The 26614-nt window shown below is 39.8% G+C and overlaps 1 protein-coding gene across 1 annotated transcript in view; it reads left to right on the top strand.

The window, feature by feature from the left end:
* The window catches only part of CLVS1 (clavesin 1), an 80362-nt gene that overhangs the window by 20652 nt on the left and 33096 nt on the right, over positions 1-26614 (top strand). The window contains exons 3-4 of the mRNA XM_075584037.1: positions 6570-6744; positions 23516-23626. Of these exons, the coding sequence (XP_075440152.1) occupies positions 6570-6744; positions 23516-23626 (286 nt within the window). The remainder of the gene's footprint in view (positions 1-6569; positions 6745-23515; positions 23627-26614) is intronic.

Raw genomic sequence — 26614 nt, 5'->3', positions numbered from 1 at the left:
AGAAACCCCCCAAGGTAAATGAAAAATAAACCTTTAAAGGAAAAACATAAGATATGGTAAAAAAATAATTAACAGGCATGCTATACCAGTGTGCAAAGTACTTGATGGGTAAGACCCATAAACATGAAACTATACATATAGTACATGAAATAAAGGAAACATTATTAGAGGGGTACTTCAGTGACCCAAACACAGATGTCAACAAGATGGTAAATAGGAAGATACTCAGCTCCTTAATAGTATGACACTGCAATCTCTGGTAAGCATAGCCACAGTCCAAGAATGGCTCCCAGGGGTAAATAACGAAAATATAATGTCCAAATGAAGTGCTAGCAGGCAGGGCCAGCAGTGTGAGAGTCCCACCAATGCGTTTCGCTCGCTAAGGCTTCTTCTAGGGTGGTACTGGGGGCTTGGTCCGTTTAAATAGGGCTACTTTTGATGACGTTTTCGCGCCAAAATTCATCTTATAAAGGTGCATATTGAATCCATATTGATTGCGATGTCCGCATCTCATATAAGTTATGCTAGGTTCCAGCTAGATGGCGCTGTTCACTTTATGTGCATATTCTTTTCACAATACTTATGAGGAACGGCCCAATGACATCATGTTATCCTGCGATATCGGCGATCCAAGTCTCGCTCATGCGCATCACAGACCACCTGGTGTAGCAGCCGTCTTCAGTGATATATTCACTTGGCCTTCATTAGAGCTGACATCTCTAGCGCGCGATTGAAAGAGTCCAATCCTCGCGCATGCGCAGTGTCACTCAGGGTATTGAATAGCCACTTAAATTATAAACAGCTATGCGATCAATGCGCTGCTCACGGAGATCAGTCAGATCCCATGCAGCGGGACCTCTGACACCAATCCCCTCATGCCTTAGGGTTCTGGTCTGTGCACGCGTGGTGTGAACTCCAGCCGAAAGGTCTCACACCAGATTCACAGCAACAGCAGTCTCTTGTCATTGAGCACTATAGGGAAATCCCTACCGATAGGGGCAGTCCTTATAATACTTAAACTGGGTGGCTCAGGGCCTATCTGGGGCCAAAAGGGGAAGTATATAGTCCCAGTCCAGGAAGCCACTGTCTCCCTAGACACAACTTGCTCCTCTACCCTCGCTCCCCTGCAACCAACTGTTGCCTCTCAAATTCCATGGAGGAGTTCTGACCCAGCAACGGCCGTTCATGCCTTTTTCCTGTGCAGCCTTCTGGGATTTGTAGTCTTTTTACCCTCTCCTGAGAAAGCCGACGCTCCGGGTGCAACTGAACATGCGCGCTTAATCAAAATGGCCACCACCACTCCTGCTCGATCGCGTGGAGCAGTGGAGCAATTCCCCGCTCTGGAGGCAAGGTAGGGGGGACCATAGGGGGCCTCCGCTAAATATTTATTATTTAGCTCTGTTTCCATATGTAACTGTTTTCTTTGTGCATCATTTGTATAAAGTTTGATACGTATAACCAGACACACTTTTTACTATGTGCCTAGAAAAATAATTCTGGCGGATGAAGCTGACATACTTATGAGCGGTTTACTGATACACCAACAATAAAATCTTGATAAATATCATATAGAGTACAAAGAACAACTCATGCTCAGCATAAAGATAAGATTGGTAATGTTGAGCTCAAGGTGCATGCAGGATTTAGGGGTAGTCAAAAGCAGAAGGGGACAAGCTCTGCTGTGTTGCACTCACGATCTAGAGTAGTGGGTGAATTAAATTGATTAAATCGTCTACTTTATTAGGTGATATCTCTATTTATGTACCTGGTTAAAATTACCAAGTTCTACTTGGTTTGTACACAGTGAATTGGTACATCCACAAACAAATTCCAAAAACTAACAGGAGTAATACCCACGCCACACACTGTATATTAATATCAGACCTGGATAGAAGCAGACTATTTTTTGGCTAATTGGAAAATAACTACATGGGGCCTCATGCAATAAAGTCCGATAGAAAAAATCACCAGGTTTTTTCAATCGCCATTTTTGACAGCGTTGCTATCACGGAATGCAGAAAACCCCGGATACCAATGATAGCAACATTTGCAAAAATGGCGAGAAGCTGGCGACGAGATGCTCGACCCTCTGAAAAGGGCTCACCCGGCGAGTTCTTTCTGCTGCAGACAGAGAGGGAGCTGCTCTCCTTGCGCAAATCTAGGCGGAAATGAATTATTTTGAATTTAAATTTTATTACGTGTATGTGAGCAGGGAGTCACCGGAGCAGAACCGCATTGATTTCAGGTCCGGAGACCCCCTGTCACAGGACATTCACACACATAGGAGATACCGGCACCCCATAATGGGGCCTGTATCTTGGGAAGCAGGGGGTCCCTGGATACGAAATCAACAAGGTTATTCTCTGAAGAACCCCTGCTTATCTATACTAGACTTAAAATGTATATTAAAATATGTAGTAAGCACGAATACACAACCCACCCCCTGTGCACCCATATAAAACTATTATTTATTTTAACACATGATTGATAACATAGGCCGGCGGGGGTGTCCGGGTGGTCCCCACGGGTATCCGGGAGTCCTCGGGTCCCCGTGGTTCCCCGCTGGCCTGCGGTACCATTCGTGTTGTAAAAATAAAGATGGCCTACATTTCAATAAATACACCTCCCCCCCACCAAACACATACAGTACAGTAAAGTGCAAAATAACTATTATCCAGATATGGATATTAGATTATTTGCCCATTATTAAACAAAACATTAGCCAGCCAGCATAAATAAAGTAAATAAAACCATTCTACTTACCCCTGCAATTATGAAGGGTGTCCTCATCAGCATACTGCAGGGCCATGTCCTCCGTTGCCAGAACGAATACATAAAAAATACAATCTAATGGCCCCTAACCCCTTAATCAGCTTAGCGGTTAATTACCGCTATAGTAATAAAGGGGTTAACCCACCCGAGAGGCCTAACCACCCACCCCGGACCCACTATACCCACACTGTACCCATTGATTGGCATAGTAGTACTTCATACCCATATAATATGGGCATGATAAGCTACTATAGCAGTCAATGGTCACCCTAATACAAAAGCATGAATGTCCAAAATACACAATAATCAAACATATACAACAAGAACCTAAACCCCCAAAATCAAAAATTAAAAGCAGTAGCCAACCAATGAATTACCTAAATAAAACCACTAGCCAATCAATTAAAGAAATAAAACCACTAGGCATTCAATTAAATAAATCACACCACTAGCCAAACAATACATTTAATACATAAAAGCAGTAGCCAACACAATAATTAATTAATACAACCACTAGGCAACACATCAATTAAAACCAGTAGCCAACAAAATACATCATTAAATAAAAACGCCCATCACAATTCAAAACAATTTAATCTAAACAATAAACAGAAATAGAGAATATAACAGCCAATAGAAGAAATGCATTTGGCAAAAAATGCATTGGCTACAGTACCACTGTATTCATCTGTACTCTAAACAGGCACAGATTAATACATTAGCTGTCAATGGGCAATGAAAAACATAAAAAAAAGAAAAATCCCATTAAAAAACATGTAAAAAATAAAATTACATTCAATATTTATCTTACCTATAGAAGCGTTGGCCTTCCGAATCCTGTGGAATCATGAAGCTCACGTACCTTGACATCATGAAACTAAATTCAACGCCATCCACCTTGAACATCCAGGACAGGTAACAAAATTCTTCTTTCTTCATCTGTGATTATTTATTTCTTTTCTTTATCTTCTGTCTTCATCTGTTAATCCATTTTAAGGCCAGGACGTCTCATTTGAGCGCTAGAAATCGACGGGTCAACATTGTGGATCTAACATGGGGTTATTGGATTAACAGATGAAGACAGAAGATAAAGAAAATAAATAAATAATCATAGATGAAGAAAGAAGAAGATGATAGAAGATTAAAGAAATAAGAATGTTGTTACCTGTCCTGGATGTTCAAGGTGGATGGCGTTGGATTGTGTTTCGTGACGTAACTGTACGAGAGCTTCCTGATTCACCGTGATTCGGAGGGCCAGCGTTTCTTATTATATATAGAATTATAGAATTTTTTATTTTTACATGTTTTTTTTAATGTATTTTTCTTTTTTTTATGTTTTTCAATGCCTATTGACTGCTAATGTATCTAATGTATTAATATGTGCCAGTTTAGGATACAGATGAATACAGTGGTAGCCAATGCAATTTTTGCCAAATGCATTTCTTCTATTGACTGTTACATTCTCTATTTCTGTTAATTGTTTAGATTCAATTGTTTTGCATTGTTGATGACTTGTTTTAAATTTGTTTTTCAGATTGGTTAGCATTTTTATTTAATGATGTATTTTGTTGGCTACTGGTTTTAATTGATGTGTTACCTAGTGGTTGTATTAATTAATTCTTGTGTTGGTTACTGCTTTTATATATATTAAATGTATTATTTGGCTAGTGGTGTGATTTATTCAATTGAATGCCTAGTGGTTTTATTTCTTTAATTTATTGGCAAGTGGTTTTATTTAGGTAATTCATTGGTTGGCTAGTGCTTGTAATTTTTTATTTTGGGGTTTTAGGTTCTTGTTGTATATGTTTGATTATTGTGTATTTTGGACATTCATGCTTTTGTATTAAGGTGACCATTGACTGCTATAGTAGCTTATCATGCCCATATTATATGGGTATGGTGTACTACTATGTCAATCAATGGGTACAGGGTGGGTATAGTGGGTCTGTGGTGGGTGGTTAGGCCTCTCGGGTGGGTAGCGTGGGAGGGTGGGTTACCCCCTTTATTACTATAGCGTTTGTTAACCGCTAAGCTGATTAAGGGGTTAGGGGCCATTAGATTGTATTTTTTATGTATTCTTTCTGGCAACAGAGGACATGGCCCTTCAGTATGCTGATGAGGACGCCCTTTATAATGACAGGGGTAAGTAGAACGGTTTTAATTACTTTATTTATGCTGGACGGCTAATGTTTTATTTAATAATGGACAAATTATCTATTATCCATATCTGGATAATAGTTATTTTGCACATTAGTGTACTATATGTGTTGGGGGGTATATTTATTGAAACGTAGGCCATCGTTATTTATTTTTACAACAAGAATTGTACCGCAGGCCATCGGGGACCCACTGGGACCACCCGAGGGCCACAAGACACCCATGGGAACCACCCGGGGAGCCCCACCGGCCTCTGGTATTAATCCTGTATTAAAAAATTAATTATGGTTTTATGTGGGGGTTACAGGGGGTGGGTTGTTTATTGGTGTTTATTACATATTGTAATGGTTATTGGTGGCCTAGGAGGTGGGTAGTAGGGCTGTTGTGTGTATTTTTGTTTATTGTGAGTAGTGGGGGTGAGTCAAGGGGATAGTAGCCCCAAGAATGGGTATTTATGCCTACCGGGTGGGTAGCGGGAGGGTTAACACCTTCATTAACATAGCAGTATTAACCGATAAGGTAATGAAGGGGTTAAGTCCACCGGCAACCCCCCTGCAAGGCCTAAAACACACACCAAGGGCCAAATACCACCTTCACTCACCCCCCGCTATTCACAATAAGCATGGCACTGGTGGTTAACCCCTACATTGCCATAGTGGTTAGACGCTAAGGTAATGAAGTTGCCTGGAAATGCATTTTTCATGCATCTGATTCATGCCGGGGGTCTCCGGTGCTGATATTAAGGGGCATCAACTCCGGAGTCTCCCGGCATGAAACCGATGCAACAAAAATGCATTTTTATTCTAAGTGCCTTGTCGAGATGATTTGGAGAGGAAATCTTCATTCTGGGGTGGCGATTAGCCTCGATAAGCTAATCGGGGCTGCTAGAATAGCGTGAGTTTGACAAGCTGGCGATAAGCGGCCTCCCGCCACGCTTTTGGCGATTTTTTTCCCGGCAAAATAATTTGATGAAAACGGCTCTTATCTCCGACTTATCAGGGCTTACTGAATAGCAGAAGGCTTTTTTGGCGATAAGTGGCTTATCGCTGTTTTTTGCATGAGGCCCTAGGTATCACCAATTACAGTGAACACTGCCCTGGACTAGTTTTAATATTTGTGTTTTTGTATATAATTATATATTTATTTATATTTTTATACATTTTATTTACATATTTTTTTTTGTTCACCTATTTTATTGCCTTACCTAATAAAGTTTATGGTTTAAATTCAGCCACTGCTCTGGATCGTGTGCAACACTGCAGAGCTCATCCCCTTCTGCTTATAAATATAATTTAATCATGTGCAACAAGCAAACATTTTACTCCAACACAATTATTGTTATTTCATTAAAAATTGAAAGGTGTCACCTAGCAAAATGTATTAGACATAATAATAATAATATTTGTATCATTTATTCATAAAATGCCAACATATTTCACAGTGCGCTACAACAGAATTATATAAATTACAGAAACAGAATTACATACTGTACCAAATAAGGACAAGCAAGCATACATACTGTATATAGAGAGGGTAATGAGGGTCCTACTTGGCAGAATTTATCTGTATCAGTAGTTCATTTGCTGCTACAAAAGACTGCTTTTTAAATTTGTTTCTTGTTTGTTTGTTTGCTTTTTAAGGAACTCCTTTGTGGACATCTTAAGGGCTATTCTCCTGTCACTGGAAGTTCTCATTGAAGATCAGGAACTTCAGATTAATGGCTTTATTTTAATTATTGATTGGAGCAATTTTACCTTCAAGCAAGCCTCTAAACTTACCCCTTCTATCCTCAGACTAGCTATTGAAGGGTTACAGGTATGTGGGAAAGCAATTATTTTGACTTGAACTACATAATATATTTTCTATACATCTGCTTTCTATAAAGTTATTGGGTTTCTTTTTTATTACAATTATAGTTCTAGCTGGTATTGTTTTAACTGAATAGTGTTTGGATTTGTGCTGCTTAATCCATCAAAGAGGAGTTTGGGGGATTACAATATGCAGCATCTGAAATAATAAAACATGCAATTTATGTGTGTATGTACTGTAAATGTCTATGATAGGGATTGATCAAAAATGTCATAACACATGTATAATCATAAAAAAATATTTAATATACACCAAGGCATTTGTAAAATAAATAGAACAATTTGCCAATATTTGTCATTATACCTTGGGGATTAAACCAGTAAGAAATTTGACTCTTCATCAACATAAATATACAACATAATACAAGGATGAGAAGTATTTCTATTTCATTCTAGATTGACATACATTCTTTATATTAAGAAATGTAACATGACCCATAGACTCACAATGCACTGGAAATGCAGTGCATTAAAAAAAAAGCCTCTAATAGTAAAAAGATTACATTATCAAACCTTTGCCGGACCCTATCATGTCTGACATGATAACAAAAGCGCTAGATTTAAATAATTCTAATTCACAGGAATAGCAAAAAAGCTTTTCCCCCTTTACATAAGTAACTTTACTTTCAACTTAAATCAGAAAGTATCTTATTTTATCTTAGTTATCACTGAAAAAATGTGGTCAAACTATTGTGCAGAAAACAAACATTTTTATAAATTGTATTATTTATTTATAAAATGTTTAACCAAGAAATAATACATTGAGAGTTACCTCTCATTTTGAAGAATGTCCTGGGCATAGAGTTATGATGACAAATACTTGGTTACAAATATATGGTTACATTAAATAAGCAGGTTTATACATTGTATATAAAGGCATTGCATGAACAGTTAAAGATAATATATGTTATAGACCTATGTAACAGTTACAGACCAGATTAAAATGTAAGACAGCTGAAGTCTTGAAAGAACTTAGACTGGTGGCGGATTTGAGAGTCTCAGGTAGAATGCTACAGTTGAGAGGTGCACGGTAAGAGGAGGAGTGGACGGATTTTGTGTTGAGCCTTTGAACTGTTTACAGTCTTTTGGAATCCAATCTCAGGTGATAAGTACTGCAATTGACAGGGGTGAGGAGTTTGTTCAGATTGATGGATATTTTACCCAGAAAGTATTTGAAGGCAAGAAAGGAAAATGGTACTTTGCACCTGGACTCAAGTGACAGCCAATCTAGTTCTTGGAGCATTTCGCAGTGATGTGTGTTGTAGTTACATTGTAGGACAAAGTGTCATATTGACTTGTACTGGGTGTCTAGTTTGCTAAGGTGAGTTTGTTATGCTGTCCCGTATACTATGTCCCCATAGTCTATAACTGGTTTAGGGAGGCTTTGTTCCTATAAAGTACACCTACCTGTAGTTTGGCATAGGTTTTGGATGTCTTGTAATGCTAATCTCATTGCCCCAGTCTATGTCTGGCTAATTAAAATCCCCCATTATGCAAACGTGACCTAGTTTTGATGCCTTCTCCATTTTCAAAAGTATTTTAGCTTCCTCAATCTCACAGATATTTGGTGGTTTATAGCATATCCCTACAAACATTTTCTTTATACTTTTACCTCCACTGCTAATTTCTATCCACAAGGTCTCTACATTTTCATCATTCCCTTTATAAACATCTTCCCTTATAAAAGGTTTTAGATCCGGTTTAACATATAAGCATACTCCACCTTCTCTTCTATTTGCTTGATCCTTCCGAAAAATGGAATAACCCTCTAAATTACAGTAACTGTCCAGTCACGAGTTTCATCCCACCATGTTTCAGTAATGGCTATGATATCATACTGCTCCCTTGCAGCTTTTAATTCTAGTTCCCCCGTTTTAGCTGTCAAGCTTCTTGCATTAGCAAGCATGCTGCTAAGTTTTTTTCAGCCTGTACTATTACCTTATCTGCTCTTTCCTTTCTGTGCAAACTTGGTTTAGTCTTTAGAAGTTTTCTAGTATTATCTGTATGTACTATGGTTGCCTCAAAGCTTGTCAAACTCGCACTTGCCCCCATTCTAAATCCATAATCCCTTGTTTCCTCATCTATTCTATTTAGTTATCTGTTTCATTCCCCTCCCCCCTCCATCCTAGTTTAAAATCTCCTCCAACCTTTTTAACATTCTCCCCCTAGCACAGAAGAGCCCTCTTCATTGACGTGCAATCCGTCCCTAGAATATAGATGGCACCTCTCAGAAAAGGAGTCCCAATGCTCTAAAAAAACAAAACCCTCCTTCCTACACCACTTTCTTAGCCATGCATTAACCTCCCTAATCTCTGACTGTCTCCATGCGGTAGCGGAGCACTGATGTAGTGATATATATCAAAAAATGTACCAGAACATTGTAAACATATGTACAAACCAATATAATAAAGTAGAAGCAGCAGCACTACTGTAAATAGCACAGGTAATAGCGTTCTTAATACAGGGAGATGGAAATATAGAATCAGCACATACAATCCAAACCACATACAGTGTAGTTGTTACCAATATGGTTGAGTATGATCTGCTATATAGTAGGCTCAATAGAGGTAGCAGATAAATTAGTACCACTAGCATGATGATATATGAAACAATGCCAGCAGATAGATGTAAAATTACATTCATGTGTAACCAGGAGTATACACAATGTACTGTGCCAGATGACCCCCTAGAACAGTACAGCCACTTTTATTACACCAAACTGCCCACATAAAGCTAATGTTACCATATACCAGTATAATGCATAATAGCGAAATAGCAGAGCTATATTTCAGTGGTTACAATGTAACCTCCAGCAGCTGGGTCTAATTGTACACCTACATTTACAGATGTAAATTCACAGATGTACAAGACACCCACATAAATGGAATCAAGCAGCTTGTGTATAAACTGTAAAGCAATCCCTGGGTGTAATCTTATACCCATAGGAGGTGTGTAAATGATGTATATATATAATATATATATAATATATATATATATATATATATATATATATATATATATATATATATATATATATATATATATTACAACAAAGACACAAGAAGTCTCAAAAACGAGCACTCAAAAAATCCGCAAAAGAATATAACTTTAATGTCCTCAATTGTAACAAACTAAAACATAATAAAAGCAAAAAGCAGAACCCTGAAATGGACTAAGTGACTACTTATAATCTATGGCCCATATAAAAAGTCTGAACCTATACATGAATATCAAACAAATGCAAGAAAAATGTCAGGTGAGATCCCAGGGAAACTAGTTCCCTGGATCAACAAGACCGGCCGGTCACAATATAAACCAAAAAGACCTGAGGGACACACTAATGAGTAAACTGATATCATACACATATAAATCATACACACTACAAGATGGAAACCATAAAGGTACAAAATTAACCCACTGTGGTGGGAAGTGTGCCGAAATCCAGAATTTTTTTTATGTGAAGATGGATTATAACATTGGAAAAAATGACACCAAAAAAATCTAAGTGTCACAAAAAATCCTAACAGAAAAATGAACAATTGTCCAAAAATGTCCAGGATAACATGAGGTCTGAATGAACGAATAACATGTAAAGTCCATCAATTAAAGCATTGGGAATAAAGAAAAAATGGTATACTCATCCCCCCTTGAGATGAAGAGTGCAATACTATAGCTCAAAGATGCCAGACAGTAGTTTCCACCAGATATCAGAATCCAAATAGTTGTAAGTCCCAAAGTCAACCAGGGAATAGGTGTCACCAATTAAAGTCTCAGGGTCACTGCAGCAGCTCCCACTCTACACGTGTTTCACGTTGCGGCTTCTTCACGGAGTGTGGAGACTGCAGGGATAGACGCACTATTTAAAAGAAAGATCGGAATTACAGACAGCTGTCCCCAGTGTAATATCACTTGCTATTGGCTGGAAGGTCAGAAGGGAGGAGGGAGGCATGTATTTCTACTCAGCTGTCTGCTAATGATGCAGATCAAAAGGCCACGATGGTATCCATAGACACAACTTTGTGTCTGCTGGAGGCACGTACACCTCCGCGTGGCGTCATGACGTCACAGCAAATCCATCCAATCACAGGAGTTGCTCTTAGATGCAAAACAAACAAGGAGAACACATATATATATATGTGTGTGTGTGTGTGTGTGTGCGCTACGGAATGGCTAAATCAGCATATTGAGCTGTGATACACGTCGTTCTTCTGCACCAAGATGGTGTGACCACGCTTCCCGACGTCACGGTGACACCTGTCATGGCATTTATACACTCCCGGTGGCCTAGCCAACCATGATGTGCAAGTAGCATACTTCGAAACAGGATCAGCTTGTGTCCCTGAGTCTCCTACGTTTCTGGCTTTCCGGTAACAAAACAGAGGTGGTGCCCTAAAAAAAGTTCAATCTTATCATCGTTGACTAATACATCCCAATGTTTGTGAATATTAGCTTTGATAAGACTAGAAGACATGCTATAAGTGCTACTGAAGTTAAAGCGTGTGGTGTCACTTGTGCAAGAATTGGATTTGGGTTTAGGGATAAGAAGTTCCATTCTTGATGGTAGCTTAGCTTTAGTAAGGGCCGTCTGGACCTCATGGGGATCATACCCACCTGGTCTATCTCCCCAGGGTTGCTGATAATCCTCCTGATCCTCAGGAATTTGGAGCACAGTAAACCCCTTTTGAGAGGGATGGGGTGATGGCTCATGGCCAATAGCAGAGAGTTCTTATCTGTTGGTTTAGGAAACAGACGTGTTTTTAACGCCCCACAGTCTTTGTAAATCACTGTATCCAGAAATGTGACCTTATCATGGCTATGACTTTCAGTAAAACGGATTTTGGACGGTATATTGTTGATGTACGTAATGAACGATTTTTTAGTGCACCACCTCTGTTCTGCTACCAGAGGGCCAGAAATCTGGGTGACTCATTCCCACAAACAGATCCTGTTTCTAAGTATGCCCCCTGCACAACTTGGTTGGCTAGACCACCTGGTGTGTATAAATGCCATAGTTGAATAAATTGCCAGCATCTCATACTAGGCAAGTCCTTTGCCAATCCACATCATTGCAATAGGATTAAAATCAGAGATCATCTTAACTGCGAATCCAAGTATGTGGTCTACTTCATCTGTTGCCCGTGTGGACTATACTATGTGGGCAAGACCACCCGCATGTTCAAGGAACGTATGTGTCTTCATAGGTCTTCCATCAGGAAAGCAATTTTGGATAACAGCAACAATTATGACTTTAGACATCAGCCTGGGGATAGACATTTTAAAAGTCATAAGCATAGCCTAGCAACTTTTCGCTGCATACTACAGGTTCATCCACCAGCACGAGGTGGTGATAGGAACAAATTACTGCTGCAGATGCAGGTTAAGATGACATTCACTCTCAATACAATATCCCCCGAAAGACTTAATGAGGACTTCACACTCAGTTGCTTTTTGTAATATTTTATTATGTTATGTATTGATTGATGAGTACACGCATGACATAAGTGCCTACTGCTAGATTTGCTTCAATGCTCTCATCTATTTACTCTTCCTGGTATTGCAGATTGAGTCCATACTGCCAGTCGATATCACCCTGGGATTGATTCTCTTGGTGTTATGTTTAATGTTTGTTTGTAATTTTGGGGTTGCACTCCTGTTCTTTATGCACTTGCCCCTTCACTTGTGTCTGTATGGGCTTCACCTGGTGGATATTGTCCCTTTAGATGTCGGCTGTTTGTACTTGTAAAGGCACATTGCACATCTAACCTGTGGCGGGGGGTTGCTTAGCAACCAATGACACACATATCGGAGGATTATAGAGTACCTCCTTTATGGCGCATGCGCAAGTACTCAACAGTAGACGGCAGGCATTCAGTCAGACCCAATAGTCTTTTCACTGCTACACGGGCATCGCGCACCCAGCCTCTGGCCGGGTGGTTGCTTAGCATCCCAGGACGCTCCGTTCGGCACATTAAGGAGCAATTCGCTCATTACGCATGTGCCAGATTTAAATGCAGAATGGCTGACTCCCGTCATACACAATGGATGCGTGACAACATCAGGGAATACCCGCAGTCATCCAACATGTGGGTATTTTAAATATTTGATTATTTGATTCCTGGATTTTATTGGGTGCACCTGGGATAGTGGGTATATATATATCTCCCTTCACCATTGTTTGTCTACACTTCCCTGAGGAAGGTTCCGCTATGGGACCGAAATGCTGGTTATGTGTATATGTTTCATCAATACACTTTGATTTATTCATTGTGCTTGAGTGCTGTCTCTTCATTACCCACAGGTAATATTGTGAGATATATATATATATATAGACAGACGGCTCCCCTTATGTAGCGCTGCAGTTTGCCCAGGCTCTTCCCGACACAGTCTTCTAGGTTTCATTTGTAGAAAAGGGGGACAAACACGTGTATACACACAAGTGGCACTAATGAGGTCGTGAATCTCACTATATCAGGGTCTCTCTCTCTCTTCAGTCACTTGCTCCAAATTCAATCATGCATGCGCTAGCATCCTTCGTGCATGGGTGCGTGATCAGCTCATGAGAGACTCGGGCTGATAAGTCAGTTGTTTGTACATCTTGCATCAGCCGGATTTCTTCCTTCCAGGATAATCTCAGGGTGCGGTCCCGGATACAGGCGCCATCTTTACTGGACAATATCTATTTACTGGGCTGAGTTATATAACACTCGGAATAACGGATAAACATATATTCACATAATCTCTTCTACCTTCACAGCACTCAGCCCTCAACCTTCAGCGGTTTATTTCTCCATTTGTGACACTAAACATTTTAAACACCATCACTTTAAGAACAAAATAAATCATAAAAGGAAAAATCTACTTCTGTTTGGAGTCTAACTCACATGCATATCCCTATCTGCAATATTGGCTGGCTAAGCCAGTTACCAACTTTAAATAACACACATAAATAACATTGAGTCCTTAACTGTAAGATGGGGACAGCGTCCCAATAGATCCTCAGTTGCTGCAATACGTGGGGGGTGGTGTCTACCCAGAACTGGATACTGGGGTGCAGTTTCCTCCCAGCCTCCAGGAGGGAGAGTGAAGCAGGAAAACTAACTGCAATATATTCCTGTTCTGTTCTTCCCCTCTCTCCCCTCTCTCCCCTCTCTCCCCCTCTACCCTCTCTCAAGTCCCAATTGCGTACACTGTTAGTATGTGGCAATCAACTTGATAGAATAATGGTATTCAATCCATCCACTTCCTTGATGCATATGTCAACGGAGGGTGCTCCATTCTCCCACCAACTGATCCAAAGAGAGTCTCAAAAAATAACAATGAAGAAGACAAAGTGCACCAGAGTGAAAGGCAGAAGGTGTATTAAAAAACACAACATATATCACAAACTTACATTTAAATACATAAAAATTACCTGCATATTGTCCCCGTGAGGTCCAAAGCTGTAATTCTGATGGGACCCAGTATACTAGGTCCCTGAACATGCTGCTCGCAGCACTCAGGGGTTATGGAGAACCCAATACTGGACTCAACAGCTGATTTGCTGCTGAGGCGTCCTACATATGACAGCGCGGGTGAACGCTAAGATGGGGGAAGCACCACTTCAAGCCTCCGAACATCTGAGCAGCTTAGCAACTGACATCCTTACCATTACTCTTTGCGTAATGACGTATCAATTACCAATGACGACCTCAAAGCGTTTTGTACGAACGTACTTCTTCAGGGGGGGACATCACTGACACCAGGGTACTCGTATTTATAACACTCAGGGTGAATATAATCACACAATGAACCAAAAGCTGTTGTCTCAATCATTCCACATGGTTGCATCTTAACAAATGCATACAGATTTAATCCATGCCAAATAAAATAATGTGACTAAAAGCACACTTCCTTAACTAAATAATTAAGTAATTATCACTACTGTAACACTAAAAAGTGCTTGAAATATAAAGTCAATATAAATGAATGAAAACATGTATATATGAATGAAAAAAGTATACAGAAAAAGATATTCATTTGATACTAAAAATGGATTAAAATAATACTTTAAAAAATGTATACTTATAAAATGGAAATTTACACTCCCCCTGATTACATTGATATAATAATACAGCAATGTAAATCCAATAGAGGCTAAAATGGAGTGTATGTTGTCCTCATGATAACAAACAAGGTTTATACAAAAACTCCGAAAATACATTACAGACATAAGAAAGTGTTTAAATAAATAAAATAAAAACACCATACTCATTTACAATACTGTATGCAGAAACTGTAGAACTATCAAAAAAAGTGCATATATAATACTGTATGTGGCCAAATAAACACATAATAATGGCTAGCCGAATATGCTAAGGCTAGAATAGTTTAATCATTCATATTAAAAGAAGTTAAAAATGTGTTGAAGAAATTACAGGACCTCCCTAGAATTGGGAGCATATTCTACAATGATGCCTACCTAAAAAATGAGTACAAGATCTGATATACGTTCAAAACTCTGGGCTGAAAATAAGCACTCACACACACTCACTATTTCTTCAAAAAAGGTGTTATGTCTATTACATCATTAAAGCCTATTGGGTTCTTAGATTTCAGCTTAAATATCGTATATTTTTCTCTGCAAAGTAAGTTCAAATTTCTGTTACCACTAATATTTTATTGTAAACATTCAATAGCAGAAAAATGTAATGCACGTGAATCACTAATGTGAACACGGTGAAAGGCGTCTAGAAGGAAAGTGAGGGGTTTCCTTTATCTAAGAAATGTTTTTAAATATTTTTAATATTTCTAAGATGTTCAAAAATTCTTATCTTGAGACATCTAATAGTTTTCCCCACATATTGGAGCCCACAATCACATTGCAGTACATATATGACAAACTTACTATTGCAATTGATGAGTCAACTTTGAAACTCTCTTTGGTAACAAAAGGTTTTGACGCACCCGGCAGGTCTCATGGACATTCAGGCTTTACAGCGCATGGCCTGTTGTTCATATTGTACAGTATGTATGTATGTATGTGTCTTTATTTATATAGCGCCATAAATGTACATAGCGCTTCACAGTAGTAATACACGTGACAATCATATAAATACCAAATAATACAAATAACAGATCATGGGAATAAGTGCTTCAGACATAAAAGTAACATTTAGGAAAAGGAGTCCCCGCTATGAAGAGCTTACAATCTAATTGGTAGGTAGGAAGAACGTACACAGATAGTAGGAGAGCATTCTGGTAAGTGCATCTGCAAGGGGCCAAGCTTTATGTATCAGGTGTATATTATTAGCCACAGGGCTTCTCATAGGCTTCGTTAAGCAGGTGCGTTTTGAGCTGGGTCTTAAATGTGGATAGAGAGGGTGCTAGTTGGGTATTGAGGGTAAGGATATTCCAGAGGTGTGGGGCAGTCAGTGAGAAAGGTTTAAGGCTGGAGAAGCCCTTAGATAAAAAAAGGTGTAGAGAGAAGACATCCTTGAAGGGAATGCAAGAGTCGGGATGGTGCATAGCGAAAAATTAGGGCTGAGATGTAAGGAGGAGCAGAAGAGTGTAAAGCTTCAAAAGTGAGGAGGAGAATTGAGTGTGTGAAGCAGGATTAGATAGGAAGCCAGGAGAGTGATTTTAGCAGGGGAGACGCAGAGACATATTTAGGAAAGAATACAGTGATTCTGGCAGCAGCGTTTAGTATAGATTGTAGGGGAGACAGGTGAGAGGCAGGATGGCTGGTAGGAAGGCAAGATTATTTTGTTCCTGCATTCACATAATGATTTTTCCTGCTATTAGACGGGAAGTTAGGGTTAGTACTCTTCCCCTTAGACATTTTGGAGTTGGGAACATGATGGCGATTTAGGAATATTTTACTCTATTCTTTCTGACTCACATTATATTTTTCCTTTTTCTTTACATTTGTGTATGTCCTATTCATTTCCCATTCTATATTGGGATGAAGCATATAGTCCAGTTTGTCCCTCTGATGTTGTTTATTTTTAACATTCATAAAGTGATTTTCATATTTCTTCAAATCTTTATTAAGTTCTATAAAAAAAATTAGCTAGATCATTAAGATCTGAGATTTGTATTACCTCCTTTTTCTGAAGGATAATCTCTTGGTTTATTCTGATTATTATTATTTATTCTGTTATTTACTGTATTTGTTTCCAAAATAAGTAATTTCATCAAGCTGGTGGAACAATGGTCTAATATGCCAGTCCACTCATCTAGGAATTTTTTATCCTCCATACCAACTGCAGGTGTTTTGGACATGTTTTATCCTCTAGATTATTTGACACTTGATGTATTCCTTGAGGGTGATTTTGTCCCAGCAGACTCTGATTTCCTTCTCCATTAACTTAGAGAAATAATTTACAAAACATGAGGGTAAATCCTGATCTTCCTGAGAGACTATCTCTCCATCAAGGAACATGTTTTCTAATTGATTAGCCCTCTCATTTCTACACTCTAGATAATTGGAGAATTCACTCCACATAGATTCTTCCATCATGAGATATACAATTTACAGATACTGGAAGAACGAAGTAGAGAGAGAGACAAAAATTGTCAACCGCAAAAAAAATATGTACACATATTATATAGTCCTGTGCAGTGTAGAGACTCAACGGAGTAGAAATACCAAAGGAGATCCAAATGTGTATGGCAGAAAAGTCCCAATCGTGCAGACTGTTACAGCTGTATAAGGCAACTTGATGGTATAATGGTATTCAATCCATCCACTTCCTTGCTGCATATGGCAATGGCGTGTGCTCTGTTCTCCGTTTAGATGAAAACCATCACGTGTGGAATGATTAGCCACAGCTTTTGATTAATTGTGTGATTACATTCGCCCTGAGTGGTATAAATACATGTACCCTGGTGTCAGTGACTTCAACCCTGAAGAAGCACGTTCGTGCGAAACACGTTGAGGTCGTCATTGGTAATTGATACATCATTACGCAAGCAGTGGTAAGGGATCTCCAGTCAGCTGTTGAGCAGCTCAGCTGTTCTGAGGCTTGAAGCGGAGGTTCCCCATCTTAGCATTCGCGCTTGCTGTCGCGTGTAGGACGCCATGGTAGCAAATCAGCTGGAGTCCAGCATTGTGTTCTCCATCACCCCAAATGCTGTGAGCAGTGTTTCCAGGGACCTAGTGCACTGGGTTCCATCGGAATTATAGCTTTGGACCTTCCTGCCCTCACTGGGACTATATGGAGCTAATTTTCTATTATTTAAATGTCAGTTTGTGATATATGTTGTGTGTTTTTTAATACACCTTCTGCCTTTCACTCTGGTGTGCTGTCCTCTTTGAGATATATATATTGTGAGGTCCACCCACGTTGCAGTCTCTTTTATCCAGATCAAAGGCAGGGAAACTTAGTATTGATGCACAGGAGGGCTTATTTGCCAGGTACAAAGCAGGAACAGGGTTAACTTATAACATAAAATAGAAACAAAAACCTAATCCATCTACCGGCTGGGCATTCGAAGTTCCTTAAAGATACCTTTTATGTGAACATTGCATATTTATTTCTTATAAGTGTGCATTGCCTACCACCTATTTTTATAATAAAATATTCATCTTCCTACTGTGAAAATAATGGCCACGACAGATACCGGGCGCGCGCCAAGGTGTCCCGTGCGCGCACCGGAGCCTCGGAAGATCGGTCCTCCGATCGAGGCACCCCCCTCCCCTCTCTGGGTCCACCGGGTCCCCTGGAGCCCCCCACTGCCATGCCCCACATCTCGGGACACCAGGGCTCCTTTTGGGGAGCCCTGGGCACTCACGCCGTGCGCGCACACTCCCGATGAAGCGTGACCGCGCATCGGTGACGCGCGGCACGCCGAGGGAATTCAATAAAAAAGCTGGGAAACCTCGCGGCTTGCGGCTCTAGCCGCATTAGAATAAACTGTGTCGCCACTGTATATATATACATATATATATATATATATACATACATACACCCCCCACACACACATACCTGCTAGTAATGATTGCAATGACTATAAACCTACTTACCTGTGAAACTCTATATTTTTAGAATTTGTTGTGAACACTTCACTTTGTATGTCTCAATTTACAGGCCTACCAGCATTGCTTAACTTAACTGCACAGATAAACTTGTGATACTTTTTTTAAATAAAATAAATATGAAAATGGCTAAAGCATCCATCACTCACAAACAGCTGGTGTGAATCAGTGGGAAGTGGTGTTGTCAATTTATTATGCCTTGAAATATTCTTTATGAAGGGAAGAAAGTCACACTGGCATCCTTTGCCTGCTAGGCACATCCATTCCGATGACTAACCCGAGGTCTTGAGGGAATATCTAGCAAGGAAAACAAAACACTACAGGAGACAGTGAGATGTCTGCTGGCTTGTACCCACACATTACTTTACATATCAAGGCGTGACGTTACAACAATGTGTTGATCAAAGGGGAATGTACTGTATGCTTTAAGATTACAGTAGAAACCACATTTTCTTTTTAATTTCTTTAGCATAACAAAAACATAAAGAAAGCAAAACAAAGATGGGTTTATAAAGATTACCCTAAAGGAGCAGTTTGTGTTATATACAGTATATATTTTTTTGCATACATTTTTTTCTTTCTTGCCCTTTACGTATTTTTAATATTAAGTGTGTGGCAGTATGATGGAGCGGCCTGTAGGCGAGGTCAGACAAGATTCCACACATGCAATTTTTAGGATAAACCAAACATTGAGTGATTTTATTCTCCACAAACAGAAACCAAACATTAGGGCAACTGCACCTTTAAGGCAAAAACAAAAATAATAAAATAAACACGTACTCCAGATTAGGAGACTAAAAAAAACATTGCCCTGGCCCTTTCTATCTGACTGGCTGGGTAGGCCAGATTCCAGTCCAAAACTTATAACCCCAATAATAGAGAACAATATCTTATCAGACTGATGTTGGTCCGGCATCTCCAATTTCTCCAGCTGCAAGCTTTGAATTCCTGCTGCTCCCAGGAAAGTCTTTTGCCCTTCTTTGTGCACGGGCTTCTCTGCTGTGTGGGGCTTTGGGTAACCCACTGTTGCCAGGCAAAACCTTTTGGTCAACAAGCCTGGATCCCTGTGGGTGGGAGCTCTGTTATCTGTGATCCTCTCATAGAACCTCCAATGGGGACACTGACAGCAGCTACTTCCTGCTTTTTATCCCCTGTTCAATCAGGAGTTTCCATATCACCTGCAGGAAACCTGGTTCAGTTTCCTGCCCTGTAAAGGGAGTTTAACCCCTTGACTCACTTACAGGCAGGTACAAATTGAGTTTTCTTGAGAGCCCAGTGAAGTGCACTATGATAACCTAAAGATTTAAAAAAATCCTCTTTTGAACACTATTTTTTTTTTTTAAAGATTCGAATATGCTCAGAGGCAAAATATTAAAATTTATTTCGATTCAACTCATATAGGCTTCTGGGGGGAATTGCTGATTTAACTGGGAGTTGAGACAACACAGTAAAGAAAAAAATGAGTTTTTAAAAAAAAATGAAAGATGAAATAGGTATCTAGAGAACAACTAGAGATATCTGAATCTGTTTAATGGCTAAGTAAAACATTTTGTTTATTACATACAATTTATATAAAAATAGAAAACATCTAACCCTGGTACATTTTATGGTTACTCCATATGTCCCTTCCTCAGAGTGGAGTTTTTCATTGTAGATTTTATTTTGTGCTTTTCCATTAATTTAATCTTAAAAAGCTCATAATTTTAGAAAACATAACCCTGTTCTCAGTGGAACAGAGTCTATAGAGTTTGGAGATGGAACGCACACACTGATACATTTTGTTTTTGCAGCTCTTTCTACATTTACTTTTTGTACATGTACAGTATGAGAAAGTTTTAAAATGCCAAACAGACAAAAAAATCAGCACACTAAGGGGACTATGTAGTTCATGTATCAACGTCTCCACCAAAAGTGGAGCAAAGAAAAATGGCACCAAATCATCAAAAAGCCCCATTATTTCCTATGGGAACTTTTTCTTTGATAAATTTGATGCAGTTCGCTTGCTCCAGCTTTGCCCCAGATTTCAAACCATGAGACTTTAATACATGACCCTCTACATATCAAAGTCTCAGAGCTGCAAAACTGAAGCAAGTCTATAGCAAAAAAAAAGTGCATACAAATGTGTGCTACAATAGGATTTTTTCCTTTGATAAACATGATGCAGTTTTTGTGCCCCAGTTTTTAGCGGGGACAATACTGACAGAAAACTATCAGAGTGGTACATTTACAAAAGTATGCCCGCTTCAAAACTGGGGGAAAAACAGCGCAAAAAATAGCTCCATATTTAACCATTTAACCCATTGGAAAAAACAGACGTTTCCTCTGAAATATCTGGTGCAATTCCTTATTCCCAAGTTTGGCACCCAGGAGACTTTAGTAAATGTCCAACATTATTTGGCACATACACATTTATTTATTTTATTTATAAAATGTTTTACCAGGAAATAATACATTGAGAATTACCTCTCGTTTTCAAGTATGTCCTTGGCACATCTTATGGTGACAATACATGGCTACATTAAACAGAGGTTATACATTAAACATTGAACATTTGTTCAAATTGCTCTGCAAATCGCACAGGGGACTGTGTGAGAATCTACTATGTGCATCATGTACTTTCAGTCTGATTTACTTGGAAACTTGGCAAATGGAAGTCTGCCTTCGTGTTACATATCCCTGTTAGACATATCGGGGGAAATGTATCAATGTAAAGAAGGGGCAAGTAGAAGTTTGTTTTTAAGCATTGCTCCATTTTCTGTTTACGTAAATCGAAGAAGAGGTGGAGTATGCTTATATGTTAAACTGGATCTAAAACCTATTATAAGGGAAGGTGTTTATGAAGGGAATGCTGAAAATGTAGGGACCTTGTGGATAGAAATTAACAGTGGAGGTAAAAGTATAAAGAAAATGTTTGTAGGAATATGCTATAAACCACCGAATATCTGTGAGATTGAGGAAGCAAAAATACTTTTGCAAATGGAGAAGGCATCAAACCTAGGTCATGTTTGCATAATGGGTGATTTTAATTATCCAGACATAGACTGGGACAATGAGATTAGCAATACAACAAAAGGAAAACAGTTTTTTTGGGGTGCTTAAAGACAATTATATGACCTAAATTTTTGAGGAACCAACCCGGAGAGGGACAATACTGGATTTGGTCATATCAAACAATGTAAAAGTAGAAGCAAAAATTCAAGTACTGGAACATTTGGGTGACAGTGATCATAACATGGTCTCATTTGAAATAAATGATCAAAAAACAGATTACTTGGGTTCAACAGTGTTAGAAAAGCACACTTATCCGTTTATACCCTTGGGTAATAAGTATAAAAGACATGTCAAAACAAATGTGGCTAAATAAACAGGTAGGAGAGGAAATGCAAAAGAAGAGGCAGGCGTTTAGATTCTTTAAGTCACAAGGGATGGAGGCAGCATATCAGGATTATAAGGAATGTAACAAAAATTGCAAAAGGGCATTCAAATTAGCAAAAATGGATAATGAAAAAGGATTGCAATAGAAAGTAAGATCAACCCTAAAAAGTTATTTAAGTACCTTAATAACAAAAAATGAGAAAAGAAAATATAGAACCCTTTCAGTGTGAGATGGGCAGGCAGATTATTGGAGATAAGGAAAAGGTATTAAACAAATTCTTTGCCTCTGTGTTTACCAGGGAAGAATCAATTTCAATAGTAGTGCCACAGGAGGAAGCCACAACCTCTATGTTAATGAACAATTGGTTAACTGAGAAAGAAGTTCATAGACGGCTTGAAAAAATTAAAGTAAATAAGGCACCTGGCCCTAATGGCATACATCCAAGAGTTCTAAAGGGTTAAGTTCAGTAATAGTCAAACCATTATATTTAATATTCAAGGACTACATTTCAACAGGCTCAGTACCACAAGATTGGCGTAAAGTAGATGTGGTGCTTATATTTAAAAAGGGAGCTAGATCACAACTGGGGAATTACAGACCTGTAAGTCTGATTTCAATAGTGGGGAAACTACTTGACGGTGTAATACAGGATAATATTTAGGAACACCTAATGGAAAACAAAATAATTACGGTAGTAATAGACAGCATGTATTTATGAAGGATAGATCATGCCAAACTAACCTTATTTGTTTCTTTGAGGAGGTAAGAAGGAATTTAGACCAGGGTAATGCAGTTGCCTCCGTCCCTTCTGACTTAAAGACTCTAAACACCTGCCTCTTCTTTTCTATTTCCTCCCCTACCTGTTTATTTAGCCACATTGGATGTTGATACAGGGAATAATCCGATTGCCAATTCTTGGAGTCAGGAAGGAATTTATTTTTCCCCTTATGAGATATTATTGGATATGCCACCGGGGTTTTTTGTTTGCCTTCCTCTGGATCAATAAGTAAGTATAGATATAGGATGAAGTATCTGTTGTCTAAATTTAGCATAGGTTGAACATGATGGACGTATGTCTTTTTTCAACCTCATCTACTACGTAACTATGATAAGTGGCAATGTCATTTTCTTCTAGCATGCTGTCATATTTAATTGAACAAGTCATTATTTCTTTTAAAAGACAGCTTTCTAATTCTAGTCAGTGGTACAGTAAAACAGTCTCACTGTCATTTCCTTTGGAGATCTCCAAATAATTGATTATCTTGATGACAAGCTGCCCAACCTATTGTGCCCATTAACAGGCTTCTGTTTTTCTCTTACTCACAGGACAGCTTCCCAGCTCGCTTTGGAGGCGTCCACTTTGTCAATCAGCCCTGGTATATCCATGCTCTATACACTATAATAAAGCCATTCCTTAAAGACAAGACAAGGAAAAGGGTAAGACCTGTCAAGCAGGGTTGCTGGACAGACTACAAATTCCTGTTCGTTACGCTCTCTGAATAGTCTGTGCTGTCCTGTGACCTCTGGGATTAAGCCACACGACATATTGGGGGCTGCAGCTGGAGTTTGCAAATTGTCTAGGTATAATCAATAATGCTGTGGAACTGGAATATTTTCAATGTAACATTCTGGCTTATAGATACTTTTGATCTTTAGAAACGAACTAGTTAGAATTTCCTTTCTGAGATGATAAAGGGAAACAACATTTGAATATATTGCCAGTTCACTTAAAATCAAAATACAATATATAATTAGATGTCCAGCTGTAGTGCATTAGCCAATCATATCTGTTTACATCAGAGTTTGTCTTTTTCTAAAACACTTGTATCTGTTAAGCCTATTCTACTAATTCTCTCTCAAATGTGAGTATACTTCTGGTACGGGGTTTTAAACGCTATTTCATTATTTTTGTATTAAAAGGTGGCTTAAATCCTTAGGAGCCATATTAATAAGTCATACTTGTAGGACATGCATGATGCAAATGTAAAAAAATACCAGAGACTACTTCATTAAACCAGTACAATAATTGCATTTATATTGTTCGTTATTGTGACGTGAGGGAGTAACCAGGCCATCAATAAAGGTATTATGCCCGGCTGGTTACCTCTGAGCCATATTTTGGGGTTTAGAGTGTCAGCTCTTTGACCCATTTGTTGTACAGGAAATGTATGTGATTGTGCGACAATAAAGAATTTATATGTGTTTTACCTTTCATGGGGTGCCAGTAAGCAGAGATTGCTAGGCTGTGAGTTTCAGGGGGGATTTGCGGAGAAAGTCGAATCAGATTGTGCCTAGATAGTCAGGGTCCAGAGTTGCTGGATGCCCCAATAATGTACCCGGAAGTCAGGTCAGGCAGCCTGGATACATGTAGGCACAAGGCTCCGGTCAAAATCCTGCTCTGGAAACGCTTTTGCGAATCACCGCTAGGACTCCCTGCTTCAGCACAGACCAGAAAGGTAAGCGGGGCATAGGGGTGAAAAGTATCCCCAGAATGGTACCGGGGTCCCCCCAGTAACAGATGAATCCCCAGTTCAATGCATGGTTACCCAGAACCAGTATAGAGGTTCAGGGGGTACTCCAACCATATATGAGGTTGCAAGGGTTTTTTAAGAAACCTACATTAAGTCTGGTTTTCAGTTAGATAGAGAAAACAGCTGTGAGAATGAACCTGCACATTTTTTCATTCTACCCAAAGGACTTAAAAAAATATGTGAAAAATATATTTTATTACATGGTGTTTTAATGCTATATATGCTTATGCACAGTATTATGAGCTGGGGACTTCCAGGTCCATGGTTCCGAGAGACCATGTGGCTACCAAGCTTGGTGCCACCAAGTCTGCTTGGGTCCCGGACATGAAAGCATCAGAAGTTACCAAGATGTGAAAGCCATTTGGGCAGCGAAGTTAGTCACAAGTACTCACGTCCTGGATGAATGGAAGTCATAGGACTACCATTTGCCCATCCCCAGACTTGGAGGAGCCTAACTCCGCATGTGGATTCTGACTGACAGGTGGCAGAGGTGCCAGGTTGGCGCATTCCCTTGTCTGAATCCGAATTCGTGCTTGCTTGGCTTAGATAGACTGGCAACACTCTGATAGGTTGGTAGGATTCTTCCCATGCTTGGATTGGCTGGAGTATTTCATGAATGAACTCTGAAATACTATAAGAAACCCCCAACCAATCCAGACTTGAGATTCACTCAGATTCTAAGCGCCAAGACAGCAGCATCAAATTCAAAATCACCAAAAGATGCTCTAGGAGATATAGCAGCGAGCCGGCTTCAGAAATTTCAAGGCCCACTTTTCGGGGCCAGGTTCTGAAAATAGAACTGTAATGGGTATTCCACCCCACCCAATCGCATATATAGTGTGGGTGAGTAGAACATGTGGTGTTACCGGTGTGGTGCGTATACCTGCAGGCTCACAGGAGGTCTGAGCCTCCGCTAGTGAGAGCCTGGGGTGAATCCTCTGGAACGTATCTTCTTTCAGCGCCTCCACCTATGTAGGATTCTAGGGAAGTGTAGAATGACCCTAACATAGGAACCCACTCAGAAACCACACACACAGTGATTATATAACTAATGACTTTACTAACAAATAATAATAACCTGTGTACCTCTCACGAGGAGACACTAACAGTGACGTCTCGCAGGACGATTCCCCAACACTAGGTGATCCCACCCAGTGTCCCAAGAACCCCACCCAATGTCCCGTACTCCTACAGAGATAGTCAATGGGTGACTGCGCAGTCACTAAGAACCTCTAGGCCTGTTGGTGCACATATGATGGTATAATACCTGCCGAGCACTCCGGTGCTCGGGTCAGCAACAATCTTCTCAAAGGATCAGTCGGGCGATGCCTCCTTCTGATCCTTCAACCGCACTCCTTGTACGTGGGCCGCTAGAGCGGTCCCACTCCGGAACAGTCTCTGTGGACCCCAACGTGGGTCCAACCGCTTCACGGGAACAACAATACTTCTCTGTGTCCCTACCTATATAAGGGACACATGCTGCACTATAGGCCGTCCCTATAATACAGCAACCTATGGTGGCTTGGGATACTCCTATGGGCCTAAAGGGTTAGGACCTGTCCCATTCCCCTAACTACCCACGTCCCTAAGCCTCTCTAATGCTAACAACCAACGTGCTGCGCAACAAGGTGCCTGCCTGTCAGACCTCACAGCACTGCCCGCTGTGACTCTGACGAGGCAGCACTCCAAACTAGGGGCCGCGTCCCTATCTAGGACCTCCCTAAGAAATTACCCACTCAACTAGTGGGGAGTTGGGGCCTGCCTGGGGTGTAGGTACCTATATGGGGCAGAAGCTGCACTCGCTCCCCGCACCCTTCCTTCCCTACAGCTCCCTGACTCCAACTCTCTTAACTGCGGACTTCCAACTACTGGAGTGACAGGGTCCCTTACTCTA

Source organism: Ascaphus truei, chromosome 2 (assembly GCF_040206685.1).
Source record: "Ascaphus truei isolate aAscTru1 chromosome 2, aAscTru1.hap1, whole genome shotgun sequence".
NCBI lineage: Eukaryota > Metazoa > Chordata > Amphibia > Anura > Ascaphidae > Ascaphus > Ascaphus truei.
The sequence above is the reverse complement of the archived record's forward strand: the minus strand, read 5'-3'. Positions and strand labels throughout refer to the sequence as shown.